Source organism: Accipiter gentilis, chromosome 6, assembly GCF_929443795.1.
Source record: "Accipiter gentilis chromosome 6, bAccGen1.1, whole genome shotgun sequence".
NCBI classification, from domain to species: Eukaryota; Metazoa; Chordata; class Aves; order Accipitriformes; family Accipitridae; genus Astur; species Astur gentilis.
Window position 1 is genome coordinate 32,857,745 of NC_064885.1, and position 12,169 is coordinate 32,869,913.

The following is a 12,169-nucleotide window of genomic DNA, read 5'->3' on the forward strand; positions in this document are numbered from 1 at the left end:
AGTTATTCTGTAAAACACATATTTTTATACTCTTGCTTTTTTTTTTTATACCTTTTTAATCTGCTGGATTGTATGTTTGTTTTCTATCTCTGTAGAGCTTGCTGAGTTGCCTCTGATTCGATTAGATTTCTCCTGCAATAAAATAACAACAATACCAGTTTGTTATAGGAACCTCAGACATCTGCAGACCATCATGTTGGAGAACAACCCTCTCCAGTCACCCCCTGCACAGGTAAACTGCAGCTAGGAATTCAGGTGAATAGTTGAACTAAAAAGGGCAGAACGAAGTTAAAAGCTGAAGGATTATATTACAAACTTTATTTAAGAACAAGAGGACTTTCAATAAATTTTATTTTCTAAAAGTGTTAAATATACAGCACAGCTTGAAAAATTCCTTTTTCTTCTCTTACTTTACTGTATTAGTAGTCTCACCTATGGGATATTACTAAGAATTCCACTGTTAGCATTGTACTAATGTTAGCTGAACATTTCTGCTTTCAGTGTGAGAGAAAGGAAGCTCTGTTAGGCAAGACTGATTTTGTGCCACTCAAATGTCAGAATTTTGACTGAGGCCTCAGTTCTGCTGTGTGCTGGTTCACTTTGCAGCAGAGTGCTCAAAATGGCCTTTGAGCTAGAAACCACAATATGATTAGTGACTAATTTGACTTTTAATGTGGGTATATAAGCCCTTGAGTATTACAGGTTCTACTGTGAGCTGCTGCTTCTGAGTCAAGAGTGGCACTTGCTAAGGCCTGTAGTTTCAGTAGGGTTTTGCTTCCCTTGTGAAAGCAAAGACAGCTGTTACTGGCTTCATTCACTTTAAATTTGAGCTTGCTTTGGCAGTCTGCCACTGCCGTTCAAAGCTGGGCATGGGTGGGATGCATCTGTTCTGATGCCAAGGGTATAAATTCTAGTACTTGTAAATGCTTATGTCTTGTTTGCATGATGAAATTTCAGCATCCAGCTGACAAAGTTGCATGCAGACCAGATGTAGTTGGAGGACAGCTTCCATTTGTCTATCACAGGCATCCCGTGATGCTCCACTATAGCTGTTTCTAAAATGCAGAAGAAGAAAAGATTCATTGGTTGACATAAATGTGCTCATTTATTACTCTCAACTACAGGTTAAATGTCTGTAGAGTACTTTGAAAATGTATTATCAAGTTATACTTATGTATTTTTTTTATTTTTCTTTTTTAAGATATGTATAAAAGGAAAAATTCACATATTTAAATACCTGAACATAGAAGCATGCAAGATAGCTCCAGACTTGCCTGATTATGATAGGAGACCCATGGGATTTGGATCTTGGTAAGTTTGGCACAATCCAAGTTCCTAGTTTTGATGATATTCAGGAAAATTTTGTCAGTCATCTGAGTTTTTAAAAAAAATAGATCCAAGGATTTTTCTTTGGTAAGTGCATTGATGGAAGTGGCTTTCAGTAATACCGTTTATGTTACCTCATGGTGCGTTCTAACAAGGTGCCACTATGTAAGAAGCGAGGAGCAGTTCAGAAGAAAACCTGGGCAATATCATATGAAAGGCAGAGTTAGAAATGATACACAGTAAGAAGAGAGTGTTGGTATCTTCATAGTACAGGGGGTGTGCTCTCATGTTGTTAACGTGTGTTCAGTTTATAAGATCTTGATGTTTTCCACATACTTACTGAAGTACATCCCTGCTGTGATTTTTAACCTTTTGTACAGAATTTTATAACTGCTGTGCTCAAACCACAGGTGTAAATGCTGATCTCCACCCCATTAGTAAACTTATTTTTGGCAAGCTTTCACTTGGCACTATTGCTTAGCATTCTAACACAAATATTGGAACAGTCAGCCATATCAGCTGCTAAATTAAGATGTCTAGAGAAAAGCAGGAGTTAAGATTTATTTCTGTTACATGATATAGAAGAGAGAGAGTCAGTGACGTATGAAACTAAATATATATAAAAATTACCTCAGTCATCTTGGAAGGTGGTAATAAAGTCTGGAGGAGTAAGTTGCTAAAGGATGTACCGCTGCCTTAGCAGCAACAAAACACAAGTCAGAGGGCCTCACAATAAATTACCATGAGTCAGATTTGTGAAGAAGAATTTGCGTGAGGGACTGACAGAGTGATTCCTCATCAGCACTGAATGTCTTAAATTATTTTTCTAGATGAGGTCAACATATGAGCATTTTATGATTGTTACTCAGTTTCCTAGAGTATAAGCTGTTGCAGATGGTTTCTGCATAATACCAAGGATACTGTCCTGTTACTGAAAAGGCTCTAAATGATAAAATGTCATGATCTGTTTATCTCTAGCGTAGGCTGTGGGTTTTTTAAAGAGAGATTCCAACAAAATCAGTCGGCTGTGTGCTTACTGATTTATTATTGTCTGTAGTTGTATATTACTATGGAAGTTTTCATTAATTACTTTTGTGAAATGAGAAGAATTAATGTATTTTAATCATAGCTTTGAATAATGAATGTAAAAACAAGTGGAGAACTGGTTGATGATGCTTTCTCTAGAGTTGCTTCCAGATTCAGCCATATGAAATGAGCTTCAGCTGGTTTTCTTTTAGCTGTATTTCCATCCCCAAGAGGAGATAGAAATTGATGGTAGAATTATTTGTTGTTACCATGCTGTTCAGGGCATTTAGTGTTGCAGGTGATGCCTCCTGTCTTCATGTACCCATGGAAGAACTGTCCATGGATCAGAGTAAATATTAGAAGATGGTAGAATGATCCAGTAGAAGAGAGGATCCCAAATTATATTCTTTTGGAACTTGGGATGAGAGAAATAAAAGCATTCACCTACAATATAGTTAGTATTTCCAGGCAAGTCACAAGACCTTTATGTTTGTTATCTTCAAGGGTGACCAACAGAAGTAAGATATCAGTCAGTACACCTAGTCTTCATTGATGTTTTATCTGATAAGCTGGGTAAAATACCATGGACGTTAAGAATCTGAAACTGGGAGGCAGAAATTCTTAAAGTTTAAGAAAGTTTGAGTCGTGCTGTCAGTCCACTCTTGATCAAACATTTTTTAATAACAAAGTTGTTAATACTGCTAATAAAGCAAGATACTCTGAAACATTATGGCAGAAAGTGTGGTTTGGAGGTTCTAGTGTAGCTCGTTATTTGTTTTAGCCTTGTCAAATTATATCAAACTGTCTTACCAGAGTGAAATCTCGTATGTTTCAGTCCTTTTCTGAACATAGGCAATGTGAATTTTATCTTGCAGCAAGTTTTGATCTGCTGCAGCCATTCTCTCATTTGAAACACTGAAATTCTGAGCAGCTCAGGTTGGTGCTGGAGTGAAGAGGAGTCAGAACTGTTGAAGCTGTGTAGCAATTCTTTTGGCACTGAGGCAGACTGGTGTAGTCTGGAGTTAAAAGGTTTAAAATATGAAGTACTCATGCATGAACCACTGTAGTGAATGTTCTGGGACTTGGGCAACTCTTCTTTCTTACAGGAGGTTGTCCTGGTTTAACCACAGCCAGCAACCAAGCACCACTCAGCCACTCCCTCACCTCCCTCACAGTGGGATGGGAGAGAGAATCAGAAGGGTAAAAGTGAGAAAACTCGTGGGCTGAGATAAAGACAGTTTCATAGGTAAAGCAAAAGCCACGCACACAAGCAAAGCAAAACAAAGAATTCATTCACTATTTCCCATTGGCAGGCAGCTGTTCAGCCATCTCCAGGAAAGCAGGGCTCCATCACACATAATGGTTACTTGGGAAGACAAAATACCATAACTCTGAACATGCCCCCCTTCCTTCTTCTTCTCGCAGCTTTATATGCTGAGCATGATGTCATATGGGTATGGAATATCCCTTTGGTCAGTTGGGGTCAGCTGTCCTGGCTGTGTCCCCTCCCAGCTTCTTGTGCCCCTCCAGCTTACTCACTGGTGGGGTGGGGTGAGAAGCAGAAGAGGCCTTGCCTCTATGTAAAAGCTATGTAGGAACAACTGAAAACATCAGTGTGTTATCAACCTTATTCTCCTGCTAAATCCAAAACATAACTCCATGCCAGCTACTAGAAAGAAAATTAACTCTATCCCAGCCAAAACCAGCACAGAGGTAAAAATACATGTTTTAGTAGGCTTTGGAGCTGTGTCTTTGAAATGTTGGCAAGGATTGTCTTTCCTTTGGCTGTTGGCCTTACCAGGCGTTTAGCTTCTCATCCTTTGATTTCAAGCCTTCCATAGCTTCCTGGCTGAGTTGTAGTTGCCACAAAATGCTCTGATTTATCCAAATGTCTAACTTGTAGCTTGTTAGTCAGGGAGGAATAAAAATCTTAAGTCTCAACTGATTTCAGAATGGCTGCTGTATTATTATACATATAAAATGTGCAGCATTGAATAGTTGTTTTTAGATGTGAGAACTGGGGAGACAGAAAGCAGCTTTCATGTTAAAAAGGAGAAGAGTCCTGGTAACAGTGATTATGAATTTTTGAGCTTCCAGATAACCTTAGTGCTAGATGTATAGCTTTTAAAAATCTCTGATTGAAAAGGAAGGTTAAAAGAAGAAAATTTGTATCAAAATACTTCCCCATGTTTGAGATGTAGCCAAATAGTCATTTTGATACTCTTCAATTTGCAGTAATTGTTCAACTTACCACAGGGTTCTCAGGAGATTCTGAAAATATTGATGCATTTAAAATGGAATTTTTCTTTTCTCTGACCCATGTTTTAAGTCTAATATTTAAGTACTGTGAACAGTTAGCATAAGTATGGTTCTGTTGTCAGTGATTCAAGTTAGTAGTTCTGTAACTGCACTGCGCGATTTCATGGTCATTCTTTTTTCTTCCCCACCCAAAAGAAGGGAGATGTTTTTTCTTTCCCCTTTTTTCTTTCGAGAGGTTTATTATGCAGATGATCTTTCTGTTAAATACAGGGCCATAAAGGTGGAACTCTTTTGAGTTAATCAAAACTCCATGCAGATACAAGACCTTGTCTTTTGGTGTACATCTGCATAGAAACAGATGTATAGCCTAACGTTTCTTATGTGTAACCCTCCATCCCTCCTCTTATTGTTTTCCTGTTTTATGTCTGTCTGAAAATTCAAATAGCCCAGGATAATAGTCTGTTGCTGTTCCACAAAGTTCGGTGCATGCATACAGTGCTGCATTAATAATAATAATAATAATGATGAGTGATTTGAAAATAAGTATTTCCTGGAAGAGGGATTTCAGAAGGAGCAACAACTTGAGAGCAGGACCAGTGAGAAAATGACCTGCAATTTAGTTATGATGGGGTGAAGCAATTAGCTTCCTGAAATTCGTTCTTCCTTGTGTATTATGTAGTAATTACTGCTGCAGTTCTCCCTGGGGCATCGAGTGCCAGTAGGACAGTTGAGCCATTGTGAAATGCCATCTGCAGTGGATCAGACAAGTCCCGTTGTCTCTTTACTGTAGCTATCTGCAGCAGTTGCCAGACTTGACATCTGTGATGGCTGTACTGCTGAATTATGTCATTTCTAAGCCCAGAAATTTAGAGAAGAACTGTATGGCTGTTTGGTCATGTGTATTGTAACACTAGGCACATGTCTCATGCCTTTGTGTACACATGTCAATGACAAAGTCAGGCTCTGTAGGTGAAAACTGTACTTCTATATTTATTATATTATGAAGTATTTGAAATGTTGTCCAGCTTACTGCACAGTTTCTTAGGTAATTATGATACAGAAGATAGTTATGTAATACATTTTGCATACTTTTGCGTAGAAATATATTCTGTATTTTTAGTAATTTTGCATGGGTTTATGCTTGCTTACGAAAAAGTTTGTGGGATGGTGTTTTTCAGCCAAAACACAAGTAGCAGAAAATGAAAGTTTGACTTGTTAAACAGTGAAATAAGAGACCACTTCGCAGTTTACTTTATCATAATTTCTGCTTGGGAAATGTTTGAAGTATGGATATATACTTTGGATCAGATTAGCTCTTAAAATGCTAGGCAGTGGCAGGTGGATAGCTGACTGAAGTATGTTTGCAGTTGTAAGCACGTGCTTTTTGTTCTGTGTGGCAAATGCAGTATGATGCTTTCTAATATGCTGAGCTTGTGAACAGGCTGCAACTGTGCTTGGTAGCTTATTCGGCTTTTGTTCTGTTATAGCTGAGAAGCTTTTGGTGGTGTTTATATTAAAGTAACTAAAACTGTGTGTTTGACAGCCATGAGGAACTCTATTCCAGTCGTCCGTATGGAGCACTTGATTCTGGCTTCAATAGTGTGGACAGCGGGGACAAAAGATGGTCAGGGAATGAAGTAAGTGTTGCAGCTTTATTTTTGTTGAGTGCAGTATTGTACAGGAAAGAGAACTAATAAGTATACATCTGGAAGCATATTCAATAGATAACATGTATACGCTAGTGTGCAGGTTGTCTTAAGCCAAAATGATTTGTTGTTTTATTGGAAAAAAACAAGCATAATTTTATATGGGATGGAGACAAAGTTGGAAATAATAAGAAGAATGTATAAAACAGTGCATGACAGATTAATTTACTGGAGCATAAAAGATGGGAAAAATGGAGTTCCTCATTTTAAAAAAAGCTTATAAGTATCGTATTACAATGTTGAGTCAAGTACAATTACTCATGAATAGTTGTTTCAATAAAATAAATCTGAACATGAAAATTAAGCTTAGAAAACCAGGTGAAAATTACGTTGTCTGTCTTTGCAGCTTGTTTCAAATGTTAAAATCTGTTTGCCATTTAGAAGCAGGAAAATGGGATCTCTTAGCAAGGAGACTGTCAATTTTTCTTCCCAGGAAGAAGCTCCCTTTCCTCTTGGGACAGCTAGAAAAGGCAGCAGCCAAGACCTAAAATGTTTCAGTGAGCTATACTCCATATGCCTGCTTGCACTCGTAGCTTGGTTTTTGAGAGGGTTCTAGGAGTTTCCATCTGGGATGTTTTCAAGCACTTGCAGATATTGCAAACAAAACTGTAGGCAAGCTGTTTTTTGAAGAAACCTTAAATACGTGTTTTTTAAAAACAATACACTGTAGCTGTATTTTGCTTTAAGTTAGAGTTTTATAGGAGCAAAACAGGACAGTTGAAGTAAAAGTCAAATCAAGAGGTAGTAGCTTCCTAGATGATGTTTCCAAAGAAAAGTGTTTCTTGACTTCACTGTTCATTTTCTAAAGCCAACAGATGAGTTCTCAGATCTCCCTTTACGTGTAGCAGAGATCACTAAAGAACAGAGACTGCGAAGAGAAAGTCAGTATCAAGAAAACCGAGGGAGCACAGTCGTAACTAATGGTGGAGGTAAATAGTGATCTTTGGCTAACAATATTTATTGTCATCATTATTAAAGTTCCAGAATATTTGCTATAAATACTAGGTTGTCTAAAGATGAAAAAAAGAGAAGGGTCTAGGTGGAATTATACAAAACCACTGTTGTGTGAATAGTGTAAAAAGACTGTTGTATTAAGGGGGTTACAGGGCAAAATCAAATAGCATCAGAATTAAGATTATTTGGGAAACATTGTGTCAGCTTCTGCATATGTGCTATGTTAAAGTCTCCAACTGCTTCAGAGAGTATTTTGGAATATTGAATTTCAGTGCATGGAATTTTGCTGCTTAAGCTACTGGGGAAAATTTACAGCAGTAGTAAATTGTCAGTGCTCTGTGTTGACTGCTGTCAGAACAGGATGGGCAATTTTGTCAGGGAATTTTGTATTTCCGAGTAGCAAAAGTGCCTCATTCAGCAGTCTTGGGTTTTAATCCAAACATGCAAGCCATCTAGGAGGGACTGGTATTTGTGAATGACATTGCTTTTTTGCACCTTCTCAGTTGGTTTCCTGCAGTCTTACAGTAGCACCTTCATATTTGTTCAAGAGGTGATAGCGCTTTCGATGTTTCTTGATCTCTGTAGTCCTTCTCCATTTTAACTTCCAGTAATCTGCACCTACCACTGTCTCTTTGTTTATATGTCCCAATTTTAGCCTTCTTCCAGGTTAGGTTTTTTCAGTCATTCCCTCTTCTCCATTTTTCTGCACTACTTATTATTAGATCTCATTCCCATATACTTTGATTGATTAATTTTTCTTCTTTCTCAGCTGCTCCCCGTTTTCCATTTCCCCTAATGGCTACAATTCATATTCCCTATCTGAGTGTCACTCTTCCCAGCTACTTTTAATCTTCCTTGGCCAACTCCCACTTTTTCTTCTCTCTTCCCTCGTCATCCCCATCTTTATCTTTTGCTGTCATCTTTTCTTGGTCTTATTCTTCTGTGCCACAATATTTTGTTTTCTTTGCTGCCTTCTAGAAATATCTGAAACTTTTGGTTGACTTGCACTGTTTTACACATTAATGGACAAAAAAATCAGTTCAAACAGTCAAGTTTAGGCAAAGTTAGAAGAATTGAAGACATGGTGCCATGGGCAGCTCTCGGCAGCCTTAATAACAGGTGGTGCTGCCAGCTCCACCTCTAAGACTAACTTTATTTTGTTCTTTTGGGTTTTGTACACCAGGGATTTCAAAATGCCTCACTATTCTTTTAAGATGGAGCACAATCAGTTCATGAGTAGGAGTATCTGAGAGGGGCACAAGCCATAGAATGTGGCTGTCAGTGATCCAGGAGATCGCTTCCAATTTTGTGTTCGTAACACAGATACTAACTTGTTTCACTCTCTACTGTATTATTATTATTGTTGTTGTTGTTGTTATTTAATAAGCAAGGCTGGAAAAAAGGGCTCTGTTTTGGTTTGTTTTGTTGAGGGTTCTTTTACGGTTTGAAACTGAGATGGAGATTTAATGAAGCCAAAGTATATAGGAATGCTGTTTTGGATGGTTGTAGCAGAGGAGGTGGCTTTGGCAGTAACAGTTGCTAGATTGTGTGGTGAGGCAAAGAGAAGTCTGTTTTAGACAAGCAGGAAAGGGGCGGGGGACTAGAAAAAGAATGTCTGCAAGAGAGTCTGGAGCAAGTTTGGGGAGAGCTTTAAGGAAAAGAAAGCTCTAGTGCTCAGAAAGGGAGCTTATGCTTTCCCCTGCATCCCCAGCACGGTATTTTTCACTAGGGTAGTTTGCTCAATGTCATGACTCTCAGAATCCCTGGGCAGAATGTGTAAAAAGCAGTGACAAGTGAAAAAATTGCCCTACATAGTATCACCCACACAAAGGAAAATCAATGCTAGCCAAACTGTGCTGTTTCTTGCTCTCATTTCAGTGGTTCTTAATTTCTTTTTTAATTCCTCTTTTTAAAATAAAACTGCAGATGCTTTTATATTGTTTTAGAGGGATTTTCTTGCCTTCTGTACTGTCCTTTGTTATTTCCACATAGAGTTTTTATATTCATTGCATTGCATCCAGATAACTTAGACATGCTGCCCTCTGTTTTATTGTTGTAGTAGTAAAAATAGTAGAGGTATCTGTCATATCCATTCTAATTTTCTGACAGAGATTTATTAGAACCAAGAGAAATTATTCAAAACATACACAAATCATTGCACAGTCGTGGTGTTAGCTGACATTTTGATAGATGGTTTTCGGTATTGAAAAAAAAATCACAGTATTTACTTTACCTTTTCAGTCATTGCAAAAGTATCTGTGGCCAGCAATATAAAACTACATGCTTCATACATGTTTCTCATTGCTTTTTAAAAAGCATAAATTTTATCATTATTTCAAAATTTGATGTTTAACAAATGTTAGTGAGCCTGGCAAAATCCAAGAGCTTTAAGGCTGAGCTTTCCCAGACAAAAGAAAAACAGTAGGGCGTTAGTTCCTGACGTGCTTTTTTGTTGGTTTTTTTTTCCTCTCCTGTTGGTTATCTAATTATGGGTGTTTCTTTGTGTATTTATGTCAAGTGGAACATGATCTTGATCAGATCGACTATATTGATAGCTGTGCCACAGAAGAGGAGGAGGAAGAGGTGAGGCAACCCAAGTGCATGGACTCAGACAGCCTCAGCTCACAATTCATGGCATATATTGACCAGCGGCGAATCTCTAATGAGGTGGTGCTTTTACTTAAATTAGTTGAATTCATACCTCCCAGGAAAGCCTTTGTGATGGTATTAATGCTGCTTCTCCCCAGAGGTTTTCTTTGGGTGTTGTTTTGGGGTTTTGTTGGGGGGGGGGGGGGAGGGAGGGGGGTGTTAATTTAAAAAAAAAAAAATGAAATACAAAAATAGGTCTGATCTGGAGGAAGAGCACAGTGTTGTGCTTTGTGGACAGTCAGAGCTGGAGTGTTAAGCTGCTCCCCAGTGCCTTCTGGGATATGAGGAATAAGTCTGAAGCAGCCACACTGTTTTCCTGTCCTGTGGGTTCTTGCAAGCTTGTGCTTTAGGCATACATGAAGCAAATGGGTTTTCCAAAGGAGTGCTATCTTCAAAAGACATTGAAGTTGATGCTTCCAACTGGTAATTGGTGAAACCTAGAAAATTGTTAACATTTACTTGGTAGTACTAAATATACACTGACCTTCTCAAGGGGAAGATGTTGATTGTTATCAGCATAAAGATTTAGTACAAGAATTTTGCAACTCTATTAATTTGGCTGTTCATGTTGATTATAAATTATTTGCCAGTAAACTCAATGTCTTGAGCATCCATTTTAAGTTTAGACTAACTTAAATATTCAGACTTTTCAGAAAGCCTACTCTTTGCAGAGAATTATTTTTTTCTCTCTTAACTGTTTGACTCCCCTTGTTTCAAGCAAGGATTTGCACCTACATGTACAGACTTGGATATGTATATAGTCACCTTTCTGAGCACAAAACACCATCTGTAGTTTCAGATAAACCTGGCACAAAACTGTTTTCAGTCAGTAAAAGTATACAGTTGAATGAACAATAAGTAAAATTATTGCTACACAAGTTAGAAAGTTCTTTGGACAGCTTTTTACAAATGTTTAGAAACAGGTGTGAGTAACTCTAGACATTGCTCTGTTTTTTCTTACAGAAAAAAAGAAAATAATTTTTAAAAAGGGGCAAACTTAGCATAGACTATCCTAATAATAGCTGCTTTTATTGATTGCTTACTGTATCCAAATGATGTCCTGGAGCAGACAAGGGCAATGATTCCAGTAAAGTTACTGTCACTTTTCTTTAGCTCATGTCAGTTCATTGCTTTCTAGCTGCATAAGAATTAGTGTGCCTTAATAAAATTCACTAAGAGTTGCTTTGAAATCACATGGATTGCCAAAACTGGAAGGTGCCTTTGTTTCAGTTGTATCAGCCACTGCTGTGAACATATGGAGAAAACTGTTCCCTGTTAAGTCATTTGGATGGTACAGTTTTGGAGAGTGTCCTCAGAAATCGAACCTATAGAAACAGATTTTCAGCCACATAATGTTTCTTTCTGTGTTCTGTCAGTCTTAATTAATACCTATGTACACAGTTCAGTGGTTCACTGTACATACTAAGTGAATAACCTGTCTGAGAAAATCTTTGTGGTTGTTATGCTTAAACAGTACTTATTGTGCTGTGATTCAAATGTGTCCTTTCAAAGTTTTGTATGTTTTGAAGCAGAAAGATACTCGGTCTATGAAGGAAGAAAAAAAACCCAGATCTTTAGCATTCATGTAGAAGCCTGGTCCCTGTTTTGTCCACTTCATATTACTGTTTACTGTGTTTAAAATCAGTGACACAGATATCCGAGAGGTGCATTCATTTTGCAGATCTCATAAATTCAATATCAAACCACAAAAGCTGACGCCACTTGAAGCATAGACACAAGGGCAAAACTCAGAAAATGCACCTATTGGCAATACAACCCAAGGACTCAAGATAGTGAAAAGGCATTGATCAACATCAAAAAAGATATTAATAGGGTTTTATCTATTCACAAAAATTAAACTGTTTGCTTTTAACTGAAGCAGTAGTTTCTCTAAAAAGACAATCCAAAATACTTTACTACTTAGGAAGTCTAACTGTATGCAATATAGCAACGTGCATACAGGCATGAGTGAAAATTGGCAAGTCAATACTGAAAAGTTTCCATTTTCCTACATTAATGGATGTTTAAAATAACACTAAGGGCAATATATTTCTGTTCCCAATGGGATAAATGATTTCATAGCTCAAATTAAGCCTAAGGTGTTCTCATTCATCCCATGTTTTGCTTTTTTAGTCTCTCTGTGACTTGTCTTTAGGCCATCATAAAAGACCCATCAGCTATTGTATCCTGTATTTCTGAGAATCTAGACTGCATTGCTGTACACTTGTATTTACATTCTTTGGAGATTA

General features: G+C 37.7%; 1 protein-coding gene across 17 annotated transcripts in view; it reads left to right on the top strand.

Moving 5' to 3' along the window:
* The window catches only part of LRCH3 (leucine rich repeats and calponin homology domain containing 3), a 70,853-nt gene that overhangs the window by 31,461 nt on the left and 27,223 nt on the right, over positions 1-12,169 (top strand). For 15 of the 17 annotated variants that reach the window (XM_049803588.1, XM_049803596.1, XM_049803599.1 and 12 more), the window contains exons 5-9: positions 96-232; positions 1,202-1,311; positions 6,155-6,248; positions 7,126-7,246; positions 9,790-9,938. In XM_049803588.1, the coding sequence (XP_049659545.1) occupies positions 96-232; positions 1,202-1,311; positions 6,155-6,248; positions 7,126-7,246; positions 9,790-9,938 (611 nt within the window). The remainder of the gene's footprint in view (positions 1-95; positions 233-1,201; positions 1,312-6,154; positions 6,249-7,125; positions 7,247-9,789; positions 9,939-12,169) is intronic. The other 2 variants (XM_049803589.1, XM_049803595.1) reach the window with 1 other exon arrangement.